This window comes from Artibeus jamaicensis, unplaced genomic scaffold (assembly GCF_021234435.1).
Source record: "Artibeus jamaicensis isolate MK-2021 breed Jamaican fruit bat unplaced genomic scaffold, CSHL_Jam_final contig_402, whole genome shotgun sequence".
Classification (NCBI taxonomy): Eukaryota; Metazoa; Chordata; class Mammalia; order Chiroptera; family Phyllostomidae; genus Artibeus; species Artibeus jamaicensis.
Window position 1 is genome coordinate 14266392 of NW_026521818.1, and position 21032 is coordinate 14287423.

Consider the following 21032-nt stretch of genomic DNA (forward strand, 5'->3'; position numbering starts at 1 on the left):
ATAATCAGACTTTTAAATTATTCTAATAGATTTATAATGATATGAATTTGTGGTTTTAATTTACATTTTCCTGATGATGATGAACATATTTTCACGTGTTTATTTGCTACCCACCTATCTTTTGCGGAAGTATCTGTTCGGATCTTTTGCCCATGTTTGTATTGGGCTGTTTGCTTACTTATTGAATTTGGAGAGTTCTTTATGTATTTTAGACAAAAGTCCTTTATAAAATGTGTTATTTGCATAAATTCCCCCTTTGTTTGCAACTTCTCTTTCTACTCTCCTAACAACGTACTTTGAAAAGTAGAAGTTTTAACCTTTATTCAAGCTAATTTATCAATGTATTTTATAAACGTTTTTGTTCTGATATCCAAGAAATGTTTCCCTAACCATAGGTCACTAAATTTTTGTCCTATGTTTTATTCTATAAGTTTTTAGTTCCAAGTTTTACATTTCGATGTATGAACCATTTTAAGTTTAGTATTTAGTGTGCAATATGGGTCAACATTACTCTTTCATATGGATATCCAATTGTTTCAGCACAATGTTTGAAAAGACCATATTTCCCACTGAACTGTCTTTGCAACTGTTGAAAATCAGTTGTCCATATATGTGTAAGTCTATTTCTCACTTCTATTGTTTGCTAAACATCCGTAAGTTTAGCAGTAATCTAGAAATGTATAACAGAATTTTTGAACATGCAAAATGATAGAAATGGCAGTCATCAGGCATGTTAGATAAGGAAAAGATTACTTTTGAGATGATTTTCTTTTTTTCAAAGAAAATGAGTGTTACATATTGAACTGCATCCTACCAAAATCCGTACATGGAGGCTCTACCCCTAATGTCATGGTATTTGGAAATAAAACATCCAGGGAGGTAACTGGGATGAAATGAGATCATAAGGGTGGAGTCCTAATCCAGTTATAAGAGGAAGAATACATCAGAGAAGTGTCTCTCCCGGGTGCACAATGGCAAGGCCACATGAGGATACTCCAACAAGGCTGCCTCTGCAAGTCAGGAAGAGAACACTCACCAGAAAGATCCCTGATGGCACCTTAATATTGGTCTCCAGCCTTTCAAACTATTAGAAAATTAATTCCTGTTCCTTAACACTCAGTCTGTGGTATTTTGTTACAACAGCCTGAGTAGAAAAATAGTGGGATTTCAGCCCTGGGGCAAGGGTCCTAGGCACCAGTGAGGGTCTGTATTAGCTCCACCTGTATTCCTGAGACGAGGGACTAGCAGATTAAGTACCAAATTAAAAACATATAACAGGTCAATAAACATCATTAAAGAAACTTTTTCCTACTTTTTGAATGAGGGGTTCTGTATGCATTCTCATTTTGCTCTGGGGCCGGCAGATTACAACCAGCCCTGGAGTCCTGAAGCAGTAGTTGGCTCCACCTGGGCCACTCTGGGCAAGACACCTGGCTTCTTGTAAGGCCACATCTGTAAAACATGAATGATAGTTCCTATCTCATTCGATTTCTGTGACTATTTTGGGCAATAATTCATGCAAAGCGTATGTCCCAGCACTTGATTCATGTTAACACTCAGTAGTACGGGTGTTACATATTAATCAATATATTATCTAATTCGGACTCACTCTCTCATGTTTCCTCTGCCTGCAAGCTAACACTTCAAAATACCCATTCCCACAGGAGGCAGCAAATGTGCATCCTGGTTTTTGCTTTAAACGTTTATTATCTAATTAAACTTTATTACAGTGTATAGGAAAATATGTTCATACCCGGGTTATAATGTTAGGCTCAAACAAAAAAACCGTTGGAACCGTAGAAATCTTCCCTTACGCTAGATAAACAGATGGAGGAAAACCTGGCGACTCAAGTTCTGTTTTTACAAAAGCTACCTCCACTGGGACATAAAAACCAAGGCCATTACAATGCAGGCTCAGTCTAGTGAATATATTCAATAAAAAAGAAAGAGTCAGCATCCCGAAATACTCCTACACGTGGCAACAAACACCCCCCGGAGCGCGCAGCGAACCACCCGCCCTTGCCTCGTTTCCCTAGGAACGCGTAATTCCGGCGCGTAGCACTCTGCTCCGGAAGTTGTTGTCAAACGGTTTCGTTTTTTCCCCTCTGAGTCAGTATCTCTTTTATTCGTGCACAGGTCAGCTCAGACGGCTGAGTTTTGGGCTGACGAGGCCGCCGTTGAGAGGGCGTGGCGACGCAGACGCCGTACGGGAAATGCAGTTCACGTGCCAGCCTCAGTGGATCCCCTTCTTACCTCTGCCATGGCTCAATCCAAGACTCTGAACCTCAATAACGAGGTGAGCACAGAGATATGGGAACTTGTGGAGCTGACGTTTAAGGCCCTCGGAAGCGGTCTTCTGCGTCAGTCTAAAGGGCGCGTGGTCTGGCAGGGGTGAGGGTAGGGAGTGTGTGACAGAGCATGTTTGTGGGCCCAGGCTGGTGTTCCAGAACGCGGAGGCTGACAGCGGGAACACTCCTTCATGGTTTGTAGGTGATTGAAGCAAGAAACTTGCCTCTGGATGTCAGACTTAAGACTTTGGGGAGTTTATTTCATGTGTATATTCTGTATTCTCTGTTAAACGAAACTCGTGATGGTGTAGTAGTTCCTATCACACAAGGTTGTAAGAATTAAATTAACTGGCATATGTGAAGTGTTTGCACAGGGTCCAGCAGGTAATAAGCTCTATATAATACCTGCCTTAGGTAGCTTCTGCTACGAAATTTCTAATCTGGAAAAAGCTTGTGTATTTTATGAGGATACACGCCTCCAGTATCATATTTCTTTTCCACCTACTGTCCTATTTCTTTGCTTCTGTTTACAGCTCAACTTTGACTTGTTTATACTGACTGTCCTCAATTCTCCTCTCGTTCTTTTAAATCCAGTCTTACTAAACATTTGCTCTCATCACCTCCACTATAAGATGCTGATGTCACCAGGCTACCATTTCTGCCACCATTCTATTTCTATTTCCACTTTCTGCTTCTATTCAAGGGAGTCGTAAGTCATCTGAAGGCTGAAATTAAGCTGGAAAAGCAAGGATCAAATGAGGATCTCACAGCTACAGTGAAGGAACTTCTTTATCCTCTTTATTCAGTGAATATATATGAACAACTCACTGTTTATATTACACAGTCATGTAAGACATACTTTCTATTTTCAAGCAACCTGTACTTAGGTAAGTAAAGCAAGCAGCACTCACCTATGATGCAGAATAATGCCCAGAAAACTAGTAATGCAGAAAAGTTTCCAAAGAAGGCAAAATGAAGTTAATGTAGTATTTATTCTTAGTGTTTAAAGGTATTGTGCAGGAATTTCAGTCAGTGATTCATTGGAGGGAAAGAAGGCACTCCAGGCAGGTGGACCAGTATGAGCATGGAAGGGAAGTAGGAAACCAACCACTCGGTTGGTATAGGATTAGATAGCTCTCCGTTGATGAGGACTTGTGGGATGAAGAAGGAAATGAAAATGAAATATATTACCTCCTGCTGGGATACAAGCTGGGATTCCGGCTTGGCAGTGGAGCACAGGATTTATTGGAGAGGGAAATTCCAACGGTGTTTAGCATATATTCATAAACATCTGTCAAGCTCGTTCTAGTTCCAAGAAAGTTTTTTGGCTTTTTTGCGTTAGGTTACCTATGGGGTGTAAAAGACCTTAATTGGAGTGATGTCCCTGAGAGTTCACTGAAAATACTAGTGAGTTCCTGTTCAATTTCGTAATTACTCTGAAAGTGGTAATGACATATACCACTCCTAATCTAATCACTTTCTTTTACCACTTAGCTCATTTCCTAACCTGTTCAAAATAGTTAAAATTTGACCTTTAGGAAGTCTTCACTAATTCACCTCAGTTTGGGCTAAGTGTCTGTCTATTCTTTATGCAGCCAGAGTGGTTTCTACTCTGAAAGTACTTGTTTACCTGTTTCTTTTTGTGTGTATGTCTTTCAACTAAAACGTGTGTGCGCTATAAATGTTTGCTGGATGACTAAGTGAACTTATCAAATTAGGAAGTTCACATGTCCCATGCTAAAGTAAATCTTCTATCTTCTAGTATGAAGGTGGGAAAGAAAAAATAATTTAAATTTTAAATTAACAAGGGAAAAACTGCAAAGGGAAAAAACAAATACAGATATGTGTACATAAAATTTGAAAAAAACATTCCAAAAGGAAAAAAAGACAAAATCAATTAGGAAAAGAACTAAGGCAAATATGACTGATAAATGCCTAATGTCATTACTGCAAAATAATAGCTTGTGAAAATCTAAGAGAAACCATCTTATAGAAAACTGATAAAAAGAATTTACCTGACAACTTCTGCAAGGAAGAAATGTATCTGAAAAAGAGTTAAAATTCACTGTTATCTTTCAGATCTTTTTCATTATTTTCCATCACCTCCCCTGTCCTAGTCCAAGTTGTATTTCCCTCAGCACTGCTGCACTCGTCTCCCAGCTACTTAAACACGGTTCTTCTCACCCTCCAGTCTCATCTCCACACTGTAGCAGGAGTACTGTCTTCAGAACACACATCTAATCATGTGACTGACTGCTTTGCTTAAAATCTATTTGGTGGTTTTCCATTGCTTTTTGGTAAAGACCTATCTAAATAAGGCCAATCTCCCCCTCTTCTGTTATACCACTCTGCAGCCCGACACCCCACCTCTGTGTCTGTACTACAACTACTCTGGCCTTACAGATCCTTCACATGTGCTCTTCCTTTGAACTGTTTCATTAGTACATTTCATATTTATACTTGTCACTTTCTCAGGGAAAGCATTCTTGACTTTTCATTTTCCTCTTTTGTAAGCTCTTGTAGGACCATTCACTTCTTTTTAGTGCTTGTAATAGTTGCTTAGTGTGTATATGAAAATGTGTGAGAGATTTCTTATATTCTCTACCTGACTGTAAGTTTTTGTTCTGTGTTGTATCCTCAGTACCTGTCTGTTGAATGAGTAGTTTGAGAAATCATTTTAACAATAAATTAGCTCCCCTTAACTGAGACCCAGGAATGTATTTTAGGGATCTTAAAACTGCCTGGAATTGTTAATTAGACACACACAACACATATGTTTCATTGTGGGGGGAAAAGAGTCCTTAGGTGTTTATCAGATTCCCAAACATTTGTAAATCTCTGGTATTATCTTTGGGATGTTGGTACTCCTATCTGTGACTTATTTGATTGAATTACTTACAAATTTTTGTTATAGTGTTTCTTTTAAAAATTCCAGTATATTTAATTACCCAAAATGTCTTTTGTGAAAATAAAAGCCTGCCTCCAGAGGCACCTGTTCTGCTAACTTTCAATGTCTTCTACCCTTAATAATTCCATTCTTTTAAAAAATGTCCAAGTATAAATTTAGGCTTATAGTTTTGGAATACATCCTAACTCTGGGTCCTTAAAATGTGTTAATTCTAAAGTAGTGTAAAACTTTACCTTAAAAAAAAATAAGTCATCACTTTTCATCTTATGATTATTTAATCCGTGCTTTATCTTCATTCGTGCTTTAATTGTACTTTGAAGGGAAAATATTTAACTGACTTATTATAGCAACTTCCATAACCTCTAGCATAGCGCCTTGTCTATAGGTAGTAAAAATTAAATACTAGTTGGACAGATGACCATATGATAGCTCAACTTGAATCTAATATTCAAACGAGGTGGGGGGCTCTCTTACATGCAGATTTTTTTTTACTGCCTTTTCATTAGAACTACAGAAAGGATGCAAAATTGAAGACAAGTTACATTGTTTTTTTAGTGAGTAATGTTTTTAGTGAGTAATGAATTTGCAAAACCAGAGTTAATTTTGTTCCAGTCATCTATTTCTTTGGGTAGCAATGGTATATAAACTCAATATTAGGAGATGAAACAATCTGATAAGGTACTTTAATTCTGTTCAACGCCCAGGGGCTTTCTATAAAAATGACATTTTTCATGATAGTAGATTACCAACAAGCCCATTAGAAAGTGGGCAAAATTGGGACAACTGTAATAGCATAATCAGTAAAATATTTTTTTAAAGAAAGTTGCTTTTAATTTTCTATAAGGTAGTAAATGTAGAAGCAAAATGATTTGTGTCCACATATCGTAAAAAATAACATCGAAAACTATATTTGTGCTTTTGAAGTTGCAAAGCTCCTGTTTCATAATTGAGTGTGTAATTCTTTTTAATAATTTTTACTGAAATAGTAAATTAGGGTCCATCCATAAAAAGAGAAACTTTTGTTTTTTGTTAAACTGTTCTGGGAAGTTTTGCTAGGTGGCAGCATATTCTCAGTAATGATTAAGTTGTAGATAATTACCAAGCAATGTAGAATTTTTAAATTTTTGCTCATCGGAAGTAAAAAGGAAGTATAATTAAACAATAATGGCCAATTAAGTCCTCTGTGTAAAACCATAATTAACTTTGTTAACTATGAAATAGTTCAAATACATGGAAAGTGATCCAACAAATGTCCTTGTAATCTATTTCCTGTATTTGGCAAGTGTCAATATTTTGCCATATTAGAGTCCTTAATTCCACCCATGATATTTTCAACCTCAGAAGTAATTATTACTTTTTTAGTGTGTTATTTTCTAATCCATAGTTTTCATAATTTTAGTAACATATATATACCCATACATATACCCAGTGTTGTTTATTTTTAAACTTTGCATGCCATATCCTATACATAATTACTCTTAAAGTCACTTTTTCCACCATTTTTAAGGTTTATCCATGATAATACATGCAGATCTATCACATTGGTTTAAAATACTACTTTGTGCCCTGGCTGGTGTGGCTCAGTGAATTGAGCGCCAGACTGCAAAGCAGAGGGTCACTGGTTTGATTCCCAGTCAGGGCACATGCCTGGGTTGCAGGCCAGGCGCCCCGGTGTGGGGAACAAAAGAGGCAACCACACATTGAAGTTTCTCTCCCTGTCTTTCTCCCTCCCTTCCCCTCTGTCTAAAAATAGATAAATAAAATCTTTAAAAAAAATAAAAGTACTACTTTGTGTATACTTTGTATAATATTTTATCTCCTATGCAACATTTTGTAAGAACACTACAATGAATAGTCTTGTGCCTAACCTTTTGCTATTGTTGGGCGGGTGTCTTCTACCTAGATTCCTAGAAGTAGGATTTTATTAGGTATTGATGAAGCTTCCTCTGGAAGGAGTATACCAATTTGCATTCCTACCAGTAATGCATGAGAGTGCCTATTTCCTCACAGCCTCACCAGCAGAACGTGTTGTCATAGGTTTTTGTTTTTGCCAATCTGATGGGTGAGTAATGAATAACCAGAAGTTTTCATGTATTATAAGAAACACAGATTAACTCAGATTTTTCTTAGCAGTGTAAGCTCCCCTATAACAGTACTAGCTCTTGGAGTAATTGTTTTCTTCTATCCATGAGTTTTTGTTACAGGTTAATTCAAATGAATGGCAAAATCAGTGCTTTAGCAAGAGAAGCTGGCTAATTGACCATCTAGCAGAGTCAACTAAGAGTCAACTCACCCATTCCCCAAATCCCATCCAAATTGCCAGTTATGAGAATAATCGCAGGGATGTAAAGTACAGCATAGGGAATATAGTCAATAATATTGTAACAACTATTTATGTATGATGTTAGATGAGTACTAGACTTATTGGGGTGACACTTTATGTAGTATATAAATGATTATGTTGTACAAGTTGTATGTCAACAGTTATTGAAAAATAAGTTAATTTTTAAAAATGGAAATAACCATAATTTAAATACACCTATTTTAAACTTTTAATAAAAATATTTAAATACAAAAAAATCACTTCAAAGTAGTATTTACTTTGTGGACCAAAGTTTGCTCTCAGCTTTGTAGATTGGAAACTTGTTCTCATTATCATCCCCAAAGTATAGCTCATTCTCTCAAAAGCAAATTCACATTAACCATAAGCTTATAAGAGACTATATTAAGGAGAAAGCCTGTTTATTAAGAAATACGTCTAATGTAGACAGTGATGCTCACATTGCAAAACTTTTTTTTTTCCTGTCTACTGATCTACATTGGCTGCTTGGAATATAGAACCACAGGGAAGATTTTAATTGCATGATTCAGCGTTGGGCTGTGAAACATCTGTCCCTATAATTGAGTTATTCTAGTATAATTTGGAATCTCCTTGAGTTGAACACAGCCAGCTTTTGGTCTTGTGGTTTTCTTTCTTGTGCTTATGTTCTCTTCCCCATATGCTTACATGGTCTTTTTCCAAGTAGGTATATTAGCTTTCCACCTATTTTAGGTGTAATTTCTGTACCATCTATCCAAGGAGAGATTCATGTTACATTACTATGTTTAGATTTTACCAGATTAACTGAGGACCTCTGTATGTCTAGGTTCACTTAAGTGTGTGTATGTATGTGTGTGTGTATGTATTAACTCTTCTGCTCTATTAAATGCATTCTTTTGGTATTAGGAAGTCCTTAGCTTAGGCTTCCCAGTCTTGGTGATAATGATCATCCAATTTGTTCTTTAATTTCTGTCTCCAAACTCCTTCCTTCCACTTTTCTCTCACTTTGTTTATTCTCTGTCAGCACATTTTGTTTCCATTATTAAGCCTCTTTGCTCACATTTCTATCCTTCTTTCCTTGCCAGATATCATACTCTTATTGTATTTCTAACAATGATACTTCTATTTGCTTTTGGTTGGAGAATTCATCAAAGTGTATATTATGGCTTTCTGATGGTATTGGTTGTTTTAGTCCTATTTATTGACTCCTGGTCATCTGTCAACCAGCATTATAATTTGGCACCCCTTTTAGTCCTAGTTAAAAGGCTACTGGTAGTAGCTGTTTCAGTTTTGCAAAAGTAAATTTAAACACTTGGAGAAAGCTTAGTGCTTGGGTTGAGCAGTTGTAAGACAAATAAAAGTGTAATTCAGTTTTTACATAATATACTTCTTTTTTAAATATACTAACCAATTTTTTCTCCTGCTTGTACGCAAGTGCTGAGAAAGTTAACCTAGAAAAGCATTTTTGACATTGGCATGAAAGTAAGTACGTGAAGCATTCCCTTTGCTTTTAGATTCCCTTATGCAGTAATGACAAACATAGTGCTTCTTAAATTGGAATTTTAAAATTGGAGTCTAGCTTTCCCATGATTGGAATGTAACCGAGGACCAACTCTGCCCATGCTTATTAGTTAAGTTTGGTTAACAGTGGTTAGCAAATGGTATATAATCTCGTGCACCTGCATGCTACAGCAGTTAGAAAAATTTGTTAATATATTTTAAGGCAAAAATTATATTAATTTATTTTATGAATTATTTAACTTTCAAAAAAGGAATCATAAACCTCTCTTAGGCAGGCTGCTTATGAAATGTAGCAATCCTTTTTACCCCCCACTTAAACTTAGATTAAATGGCTTTTTGTTTATGCAAGTATGATTTTTTTCTAACTTTGAAACAGATTCCAAAGAGATTAACATATTTAGTGGAAGAGAAACCTGATTATTCTGTTATTGTATTCTTCGTTTGAAACCATGACTGGATGCCCCGGCTGGTTGGCTCATGTGGTTGGAGCATCGTCCCGTAACCCAAAGGTTGCTGGTTTGATTCTAGGTTAGGTCACATGCCTAGGTTGTGGGTTTGATCCCCAGTCACAGCTGCAGGCAGCTGATCAATGTTTTTATCTCCCTCTCCCTTCCCCTCTCTCTCTAATGAAAAACTAAAATAAACCTTTAAAAAAACAATGAATAAAAAAGTGAGTATTACTACTCTTCTGGTCATCTATTTAACAAATAGTTACTTGACACACTTAACTGTATGTTATCCACTGTGTTAAATGTTAAGAAACAATGTTGAGTAAAGCAAGACACTTGACGTCCATTGAATTTAGAATTTATTAAGAGAAAGGCACATTAAATATAATCAGATTAAAATCAAAGTATTCACCTTAAAATAATGTTCACAATAAGTTCTGTAAGCACTCATACATCCTTTTAATTGGGAATTTTGACTCAGGGAGGCCAAAAAAATAAAAAGACTTTACTGAGAAATGACAGTTGGGCCAAAATCAGAAAGATAAAATGTTGACAAGCTACCATGAGAAGGAATTACCTACCAGAGGAAACAGCACATGTAAAGACTTGGTGGTAGATGTGAGCATGGTAAGGGTGAAAGCATAAAAGGAGCTGCGTAGCCATCCTAAGAGCAATTGGAAACCATTGAAGAGAGTTAAACAAATGTGCTACGTGACATCTGTGTATTATAGATGTATTCTGACTGAGTTATGGATAATTGGAGAAGGGTAAGAGTGGATGTTAGAGAACAAGTTACCAGTAACTCAGCCATGACAGCTAGGAGGTCAAAATAGAAAAAAAAAAAAAAAGTGGTATAGTTTAAGAGATAATTAGGAGATAAAATTAACAGGACCTGGTAATAGATTCATTGTGAGGGATTTAGAGATGAGAGCTATCTGTAATGAGCCTTAACTTTATAACTGAAAAGATCATTCCATTCCTTGAAATATAAAATACCAAACAAGGGATCCAGTTGAGGGTAAAGAACATGGGTTCCAGTGTGAAGTGGAAGTGACTTTTAAGTAAACTCCAAAGGAACTGTCAAGTAGGCAGTTGCATGTTTGACTCTGGAGCTGAAAGATCTCAGCTGAAGGTAGCAATTTTTGACTCATCTTTGTTTAGGTGTCAAATTGAAACAGTATACATGCATACAATCACTTAAGGCCAAAAAGTGTTTGATGAAAAGTAGAGGTGGCCTAGGACTGTCCTTTGAACTTTGACACTTGGTGGCTAAGATCAGAGGTGGATGAGCCCTTCAAAGAGGGCCAGACTAGAGTGGTTAGAGAGGCGGAAGGAAAACCGGGAGAGTAGGCTGCCTTGTGTCATGGAAACCAAAGAATAAGTGTTTGAAGGAAGAAATGGTCAGCAATGCCAATGCCACTGAGATTTCAAATAAAACGAAGTCTGAAAATTTTGGGGGGATTCAGGGATGTTTAGAAATCATTGGTGTCTTGGACACCACACACTTAATTCCACAAAGTGGAATCATGTGGCATATACAAATGGATATAGCGAGTTTGAACATCTCTAAACACTTGGCTCTCTGGCAGTTGAAGACGGGTGCCCCTGGTGGACTTTTTAGTGAGGATGTTTTGTTTGTCTTGTCTTTAAATGACTCAAGTGTAGTAAAATCTGTGGGAAACATTCATTCAAGAGATTGGCAATGCTAGAGTAAATGGATAGTGTATAGTAAGGGTTCTAGGATGGCAGAAAGGACAGAATCCAAAACAGTTAAAAGATTAACCTCAGATACATGTATGTAGGATTGTTTTTTATATTGCAGCTTTATTAGTGGAAGAGGGTGGGTCATGCAAGTAAATTGCTATTAATGGTATTAGATGATGGTTCCCATCTGATGTTTATTTTCTCAATGAAATTAAAAGAGGGATCAAGATGAATATTAGATATTTTTAAGAAGCCAGGTAAAGGTTTAAAATAGTTACTGTAGAGCGAATTGACAAAAAAATATGTAGGATTGCTAGGAAGTATATGGGCTCATTTGAGGTAAGTTACGAATTTATAGTAGATAGCATATATTGAGTATTTTCTGGCTATTGGGGTACTGGGATAAAGAACTAAGAATGTTACTTTCATTCAAGATTAACTAAAGGGATTGGCAAGTGTTAATCAGGTACCTAAACTGGATAAGAGGAGGAAAATTAAAAGCAAAGGAGTAACTGTTTCAGGAAAAGTATAGGGGTCAGTGAATTGCTGATTCCACTGAAGTCAGAGACTGTTGCAGCGGGTGGAGCTGATAGAAACAGCTGTAATCTAATGGAATATTTGAACTGATCATTTTAGAAGTGGAATGGTTATGTGACGATAAGGACTACTACAGTGTGACCATGTAAGTGGTGACTGAGATGGAAGAGATTATTAGGTCATTAGAAAAGAGGAAGTCAAGAAGTGAAGATACATTGGGGCGCATTGTCACGTGGGCATCTACATCACCCAGAATGATAGCAAAACCTAGGGCGGAGGGAAATTGTAACTTGATTGTCAGTGTCTTCAATGGAAAAGAGGGGTGAATGGTACTCATGAAAGGAAAGAGAAGGTATTACAGCCAAATGCAAAAGCCATAACGAAATAGAATGATCTTGTTATTCTTTTGTCAAGAAGAATTTGTAGGATTGTGTTGCCAGGTACTCTTGCAAAACACAGAAAACACTATGAAATATTGCAAGTCCCCCCTCCTCTAGAAGCTCATAAACCACAGAAAAAATCAGCCACAGTGATTAATGACAGTGAGTGAAATAGATATTAAGTGCAAAGTTCCCTTGAGGGAACCCCGAGGATGGAGTGGTTTTCTCTAACTGAAGAAGGCATTGAAGCTTTCACAGGAAAGATGATATCTAAACTACATGTTATGTAGTTTCTAAAGTAGAGGAGGAGAAGAAAGACATTACAGGAGGAATTGTAAGGAGTGTGTCTCCTCATGTTGATAGACAAAACATGGACTCAGAATGATAGCATTCCATTGTACTCAGTACTATTTTAACGTGTAGTTCTTTATCACGAGAGTATTGTCATCTCTTGGCCTATCTGTCCATCTCTCTGTCTATCCATCTACTTATCTATATTTTTGTTCTTGGAATTCAGTATGTTCTCCAATGGAATGATTTAAAGCATGTATCACTGTGTGTGAGCACACACAATGTGCCCTTGCGGTTTGGCTTTTTTTTTTTTTTTTGAAGTTAGGCTCAAATAATTTATTATGCCTCAAATAATTTATTGCTAAAATACATAGAAGGGGTACTCTATAAATATGATAACTTTTCATGCATTTGCTTTTGTTAATACACTCAATCAATAAATTAAATTTCTACCATTATGGGTGAAGCTCTATCTTAAGCCACACGAATACAAAGATTAATATGGTCTCTGATCTTAGTTTATTATGTTCCAAGCCTAACAAGATATAATAAGTATAATATCAAAATACTGATCACTGGGAATGCTGTGACTTTTTTTAAGATAACTTTTTTCTTGTAGATCCTCAGACACATTTTAAAAACATTGATGTATTCCTTTATTCCTTCACTGTTTACAGAAAAAGTATGATTTCTTCAAACAATGAATATAGTTAAGCAAAAATGTGGTTAAAGTGGCAGACTTAGTCTATAATATTAGCACTAAAATTAAAGTATATTTCTTCCTGAATTAATCACCTTTATAACTCTGGCTTTATTCTTTAAAGGTTGTGAAGATGAGGAAAGAAGTGAAGAGAATCCGAGTTCTGGTTATCCGAAAGCTTGTCAGGAGTGTTGGCAGACTGAAGTCAAAAAAGTTAGTCATTTAAAGTAATGGTCCTATGACTAATAAAATTTCAAAAGTTGTTTTTATTCAGTATTTCCAAATTTGAGGGTGGGACATGGAGGAATAATTAAATATCTTACTCATACAGCACTTTTTAAAAAATATTTAGAGAGGCTCTGAATGAGATAGAATGTGCTGTGTCAGCGTGTCCTTACATGGTGTGGACCAAATTTGTTTCAAATACATGATGAATTCTTCTGCTTTTTCAGAAGTCTCTTTTTGGCTTGTTCAGAATGGAAGACCTTGGGGGTTATGCATGTATTTTGTGTTATTAGAACTTACTTTAAGAAGTTATAGTTTAGCAAATCTAGTAATACCTTGAACCAGTTATAAAGATTTTATATAATTTTATTTCTTGAATTGCTAATTACTTTGAAATCTTCAGTACCTTGGGAAGTATTTGTCAAAACACTGTGTTCCATCTGATATTTTGAAGAAATATTTTGTATTTTCAGTGACATTGGTATTAGAGGAAAAAGTATGTTTATAGTTCTTACACCTTAAGTATGCATACTTACAAAGTTTTCCAGTGTGTTTTGTTCCTGATTAATTTCTTGTGCTTTCTTTCATAAATGTTTCAGAAAATTTAGACCTTCCTCTCTGATATAATTAGATAGCTAACATCTTTATGTCTTCTAATTTCAGGGAACACATTTTTTCATTTAATAAAATTGTATCCAAGCTTTTTTTTTTTTAGATTTTATTTATTTATTTTTAGAGGGGAAGGGAAGGAGAGAGGGAGAGAAATATCAATGTGTGGTTGCCTCTCATGGATCCCCTGCTGGGAACAGGCCTACAACCCAGGCATGTGCCCTGACTGGGAATCGAACTGCGATCCTTTGATTCGCAGTCCCACGCTCAATCCACTGAGCTACACCAGCCAAGGCTGTGTATCCAACCTTTAACTACAGCTTATGGAACTTATGTTAAATACAGTGTGCTATTAAATGACTAATTAAAGAGTATTATTTATTTAGCCTTTCCATTAAGGATTTAGAAGGCAAACTGTTTTATCAGTAGTAATAATCATCAATATTATTCCAGGACAACACTTATTTTGCTAAAAAATGGGATTACTGATAGAATTAGGATATTCGTTGAAAGGCTGGAAGGGCAATGCAGAATGACATTGCTTGTTATTTAGGGATTTATTATGCCTTTTAAAAGGAAATAAAAAGGGTTTTCATTATGTTAATGAGTTTATAATAAATGCTCTACCTGGCTACATACTGTAATGTGTGTTTTGTAGGGGTACTGAAGATGCACTGTTAAAAAACCAAAGAAGGGCACAGCGATTACTTGAAGAAATTCATGCCATGAAGGTAAGGGTTTATGTGGGTGTGTGTATGCCTGTGTTTCTATTCTTCATCTCAGCCTGCCTTTTCTCTGTGTGTTTGTTACTTTTTGAGTGTCATTGCAAGTTAACTAAGACTTATTTTATGAGTCTGGTGAAGAATGTAGCACATTTAGAAAATTGTAATGTGTTTAAGCTTGCATATTTTTTTTTACTGAATTTGTTAAAGTGCTAGACTAATTTGAGTCAAAACTATGCCAGACTAAACTCATCTATGTTTAATAATCCCTCATGCCTAAGGTTTTTATTTTTACTGTAACTTTAGGCATGCAGACTGAGTTCAAGAGTTAGTGTTCGTGCTGTTTGGTACTACGGATGGGATACTGGTGGCTGACATCATGCTTCACCTATTGCCAGCTCAATAAATTTTTGTGTGGTGGTGTCAGCATTTTACTCTCTGTAGTGACTCGAAGTGAAATTAGTGTTGGGCCAAAATGATCCATATTTTTGTTTCTTTCAGCCAGACTCTTCACTAGTATAATTTTTAGGTCTTCTCACTGCTCTTACTTTGTGGAAACTTTCATTTACCAAATGACATACTATTAAATGTCTGGGAGACTGTTTTATGGCAGAACTTAAAAACAACATTTGGTACTAGCAATTATCTTAATTGCAGGGTCACTTTGCACGTATGTTTGACTATTATATTTTGGTATAGCTTCCAAGTTTTCAGATAGATAAAAGAGTGATTGAGTTCTGTAAAAATATTTTAATTGAGTTAGATTATCAAAGCTTCTCACCAATTTTTCCTTTCCAAGAGATGGTAAAATATTTTATAGGTCAAAGTTATTTATCACAGTTAATCTAAGTAGAAACAGCTGGGAGGACGTGGTTTTTGTTTGGTACAAAGTGTTTTTATGTATTTACTTTTTTGTGAGGTTATTTTTATTCACAGGACTGCAAAATTTGTGAAATCCATTTGATGCATCTTTTCTAAAGTTTTAATCCTCTTTTTTCCTCACTCACTCAAAATATTCTATGCTTGCCTCCTAATTGTCATTGTGCTACTTTGGATTACATATTATTTAGAAGTTTTCCTATACCTTTTTTTCCTCATGAAATCCTATGAGAAATACAATCTTCAGAGATTTTTGTTTTGAGGATAACTCTAAGATGGGAAGTTATTGTATATCTCTTTGTGCCTTTCACTTTCTCTTAACCAGTGTCCTTGCTAAATTATTACATTCCTTACCTAAATTTTTTCCTGTAATTTCTTCTGAATAGTCGTTTTTGTAGTCCTAAATTATTCAGAGGCTTTGAGCAACTATATAATTGCTGATTTTATATTGACATGGAAAGGATACATTATATATGATAGGCCAATGTGCACTGTATGAAGACTATGAAAACAAAAGATATTCATTAATCTTTAGAATACTTCCCTTTTGTAACTGTCAGTAATGGATTTTATTTAATCAAGAGAAAAGTTGTCCTATTTGATCTATGTGCGAAACTTGTTTCCTTCTATTTTTCATCCTTGCCAGCAATAACAGATGAGACTCAGTGACGAAGTTCATAGGTTCACAACATTGCTGTGCCCCACCTATTGCTTTTTTTGTTTGTGTGTGGTTATGTAAGACCACAGTGGAATAGTCGCCTCGTGGGAAGCTAAAATACATGGCCTATATCATCCTGGAATTCATAAAATTTATATATATATATATATATATATATATGTAAAAATATTTATATATATATATAAATATTCATTCCTTGAATTCATGGCAGTGGTTAAGATAGTCTGAACTGGATGCTGTGAATTCAGCTTTTTTTTATAATGCTATTAAAAGCTGGATTAAATTTAATTATAAAAACCAGAAAAAAGGGGTAAGACTAAGCAAAGTGCTTTCTATGTCAAATTTCCCAAGTCAAATTTTATTCCTCATTTATGATTCTTTTATGAAATTGGTCTACTTTTGTAAAATGGGCAAATACATACATCTTTTTTTTTTAAGTGAAAGGTCGTTTGTAATTTCTTCAAGAACTGTTTATCATGTACATGGGAGTATCAAAGAAATAGTCACAGAACAGAAAACTCACAGTCTCAATTAAATTTGAAGAAAAACCTCTACTTATTCGTTTTTCCAGATGAATTTTTTCCTTGGCTCATATACCACTACATTTTTATAGTCTTGTTCATGACATACTGTCCTATACTTGCTTTCTGTGATAATAGGGTATTTTGTTTCAAGACAACTTCCTCAAGGGGAAAACCTGAGATATTTTTAGAAATGGGAGCTTGTTTTTTCTGGCCAAGAAAAAATGGCGGGGTGGGGGGCGGGGCTGATCTTTACGATGCTATAAAATCATGGGTTCTAATTTTATAGACTATAATGTATGAATACCAACTCTGCTGCCTTTTCTAATAGTATTCCTGTTTTTAACTCTGACACTAGTATAAATTAGGGCTTCTGAAACAGTTCCTTTTTCTTGAAATTAAAATAGCTGATCAACTTTTACAGGTCACTAAATTATTTACTTAGATAAGGAGATAGTAAAACTAAGGCAGACAGTAAAATTAATATAAGTATACAAGAAATCCCGCCCTCAGTAATAAAGGTAACAAATACATCTAGCTTTTACTGAGTATTTACTATGAGCCAGGTACTATATTTGTTAGTATCTTTGTATAAGGGCTTAAACAGAAATTTGCCATAAGGTAAAAGATGCCTCATTTATCCAGTGCTTTATATTCATTACTCGTTGAAGTAGATACCATCATTTCTGTCTTACAGAATAGGAAACCATGGCTTAAGAAGTTAAGCAACCTGCCCATGGTCAAATAGTTGTTAGGCTTCATAACTGGTTATAAAGCTAATGGCCTTGGCCATTTTATTGTACTGCTTCAGTAAAATCAGAACTTCTGAAATATATCTATACTTGTGTCTTCTGTGAAAAGAAAAGGCCCAAAGGAGATGTGCAGCATGTTTTCAGATTATTTAATTCCTCTCAGCTACATACATATATCCAGTTAACTGCCTCCTTTTTGTTAACTTCCTTCTCTCGGAGGCCAGTACTTTTCTCTATACTGAGTATTCCTATACAGTGAGAACTTGAATATTATTCTGTGAGACCTTGGTCTGTCCTCTACTCTTTCTTGTGAAACTCTTTTGTTTTACTCTTTTCTAATTTTACATTCTCAAGTCTTTATTACTACAAGCATCCTTTAAGCTTCTGTCAGCTGTTAGGATCATCTTATCTCATGTTCCTTCATGGCCTCTTTCCAAGTAGTTATTGATGGATCACAAATAGGAAAAGTGGTGTAGATTATGATCTGTGGAGGTATTGCATAAAACCAAATAAACTATTACATCATCAAAATAATATAATAACTATATCACATCTTTTGAGTTTCATCACCACAACTCTGTAAAATATGCACAATCTTATTTCAGTGGACATCCATTTATTTATGTATTTATTTATTTATAGAGAGAAGGGAAGGCAGGGAAACATTAGTGTGTGGTTTCCTCTCATGCACCCTCTGCTGAGGACCTGGCCCACAACCCAAGCATGTGCCCTGACTGGGAATCAAACTGATGACCCTTTGGTTCGCAGGCCAGTGCTCAGTCCACGGAGCCACACCAGCCAGGGATCAATGGACTTGTTTAGAAGGGTTCTAGGCTGCGCACCCCTTGGATTATAGGCTTGTCACATATAAGGGGGAACCTGAAAAAAACCAGAATTATCTTCTGGAGGGCTGGCTCCTTGTTGTACAGGCTCCCCCACTAGGTAAGTTCTAGGAATCCATCTATATCAGAGTACCAGCTGGCATTGTTGTAAGAGGCTGCATTCAGCTTAGGTGATTTTTTTTTGAAGTTGCTTTCAGTGCATTTGCCCATTTCATGATGAGTGATTTACAAGCACACCTGTCCATACCTGCTCAGTATTTAGCAGTTTTTGACCAAAACAGCATGACCCTGTCCCTCACCCTCCCTAATCACTTGATCTTGCTCCAAGCGATTTTTTTTGTTTGTTTGTTTCTCTGGATGAAAAAAGTCCTAAAAAAATGTTTTGCCCATGTGAAAGAGGTAAAACAAAAAATGGCAGAAGCACTGAAAAACATGAAAATTGAGTTCAAAAACTGTTTCGAACAGTAGAAAAAACATCTCAATAGGTGTATTGCATCAGATGGAGAGTACTTTGTATGTTAAAGAATTTTAAACATGTAGGAATAAATGCCCAGTTTTTTAATAAATAAATTCCAGGTGTTTTAGGGTCCCCCCTTATATATATTACAGTTTTGTGATATTTCTGGTTTCATATACTTTTTTTTTAAGATTTTATTTATTTACCTTTAGAGGGGAAGGGAAGGAGAGAGGGAGAGAAATATCAATGTATGGTTGCCTCTCATGCATCCCCTGCCGGGAACTGGCCTGCAACCCAGGCATGTGCTCTGACTGGGAATCGAACCTGCAACCCTATGGTGTGCAGGCCTGCACTCAATCCACTGAGCTACACCAGCCAAGGGCTTTGGTTTCATATACTTTTTAAAAAATTATTGGAATCTTCTCTGTGATTTTATATATTATGATTTTGTTAATTTCTTTTTCATATGAATACTTAAAAAGAAGGTTGCCATATTGGTAAAACATGCCTCCTTTATCCTATAAGTGTACTGGTATCAGTTGCTTCAAATTAATATTTGATTCACTTATTCTACAAAAGTTGTGGTATTAGTGGTGTTGTTAATCAAGATCGTAATTACTTTTGAGTTTCATCTTTCATTTGTAAGCTAACACAAAGAATTATAATATCAGCCCTGGCTGGTGTGGCTCAGTGAATTGAGTGCTGGCCTGTACACCACAGGGTTGCAGGTTCGATTCCCAGTCAGGGCAGATGCCTGAGTTGCAGGCTGGGTCCCCGATAGGGGCATGTGAGGTGCAACCACACATTAATGTTTCTCTTCCTCTCTTTCTCTCTCCCTTTTCCTCTCTAAAAATAAATAAATAAATCTTTAAAGAAAAATTATATTATCAAGTCAGGCCCACATATTATAGATATTACCTAGAATCCACTTTTTGATATTTTCAGGGATACATGCAAATCATAAGGCACAGGTGAACCAAGGAGAGATCTGGGAACTATGTGATTCCACAGGTCCTTCCTTTCTACATCAGACATGCACTTTCTGGCCCAGAGTAGATGAGATCTCTATATAGGAAATGTAGTTATTACCTCATAGCAGAGAGCACTTAGAATTTGAAGCTTTTCTATTCTGTACCCCAAGGCCCTGTAGCTTATATAATATTCTCCAGTGTGCCATGCCTTAGAAATCCTTGTGTTCTGAGTTTGTTTACTGTAAGCTTTCTTAACAAGGTGATGTCCTGCCAAGCATTCTTCAGATAAGGACTTTCTTTATAACAAAAATCATTAGTCTGTTTACCAGGAGGACCAGTTATCAGCATATTAACAGGTAGATTAAACTCCACCACCCACTTGTCCCTGAGTTTTTTCTCCTGGTAAAGGAAGTGATTAAATCCCAGGACAGCTGTTTTAATTTTTCCTTCTCTCATGTGTAATAGCCTTCCTTTGGCTTTTTTGCCCTCTTTTGTTTGTGTGTCCCTCCAATGGCTTGGAAAATACTTTAAACTTAGAGAGAAATTATATTGCTACAATATAGTGATAATGCTTTGTAATACATCTAGTTTGTCTCTTAACTGGTGGTTATGCTGAGTTCTAGTTACTTGGTTTAGATATTGTCTGCCGGATTTCTCCATTTTAAAGGCACTTAGCTGTTTGCAATAATGAAGTAATGTGTGAGATGATCATCTTGAGACTGAAACTGAATATCCTGTAGTTTTTTTCACCCAGTGACTGATGCTTTATGGCTTAATCAGTTATGTTTCTGCTTCTCTGCCGGGATTTTTTAATTTCTCTGACAAGATTTTATTCATTGAGAGGTTGGTTTGTTTGTTTTCCATTATTGAAGATAGTGCTAATAGCCATTTTTGCTTGTGGAGAGGAAAATGTTTCTATTTCTTGGTTCTCCATATCCTGGATAATTTTGTATTGTACTTTGGACATTACTCTGGGTTTGGTTATTTTTCTCCAGTGAACAGTTATTTCAGCAATTAATTTTTGTGTCTGGCTTTAACTTCAAAGTAGATTGAGAATAGACTGACAGCTGTCAGAGGGGAGAGGGTTGCAGGGCTGTGTGAAAAAGGTGAAAGAATTAAGTAAAAAAAGGAAAAACTCATTGGCACCACCAACAGTGTGGTGGTTATCAGAAGGAAAGGGGGTGGGTGGAGGTACAAGAGGGTAAAGGCTAAAGGGGGCATAAATGGGGTTGGAAAGAGACTTGACTTGGGGTGGTGAACGTACAATATAATATATA

General features: G+C 36.0%; 1 protein-coding gene across 2 annotated transcripts in view; it reads left to right on the forward strand.

Moving 5' to 3' along the window:
• The first annotated feature begins 3089 nt into the window (after window positions 1-3089).
• SRFBP1 (serum response factor binding protein 1) overlaps window positions 3090-21032 on the forward strand; it is a 61819-nt gene continuing 43876 nt past the window's right edge. Inside the window, exons 1-3 of one of the 2 annotated variants that reach the window (XM_037165548.2) lie at window positions 3090-3175; window positions 13223-13311; window positions 14591-14663. In XM_037165548.2, the coding sequence (XP_037021443.2) occupies window positions 13232-13311; window positions 14591-14663 (153 nt within the window). In that variant the 5' untranslated portion in view covers window positions 3090-3175; window positions 13223-13231. Of the gene's footprint in view, window positions 3176-8949; window positions 8999-13222; window positions 13312-14590; window positions 14664-21032 lie in introns of those variants that run through there. The other variant, XM_037165547.2, reaches the window with a different exon arrangement.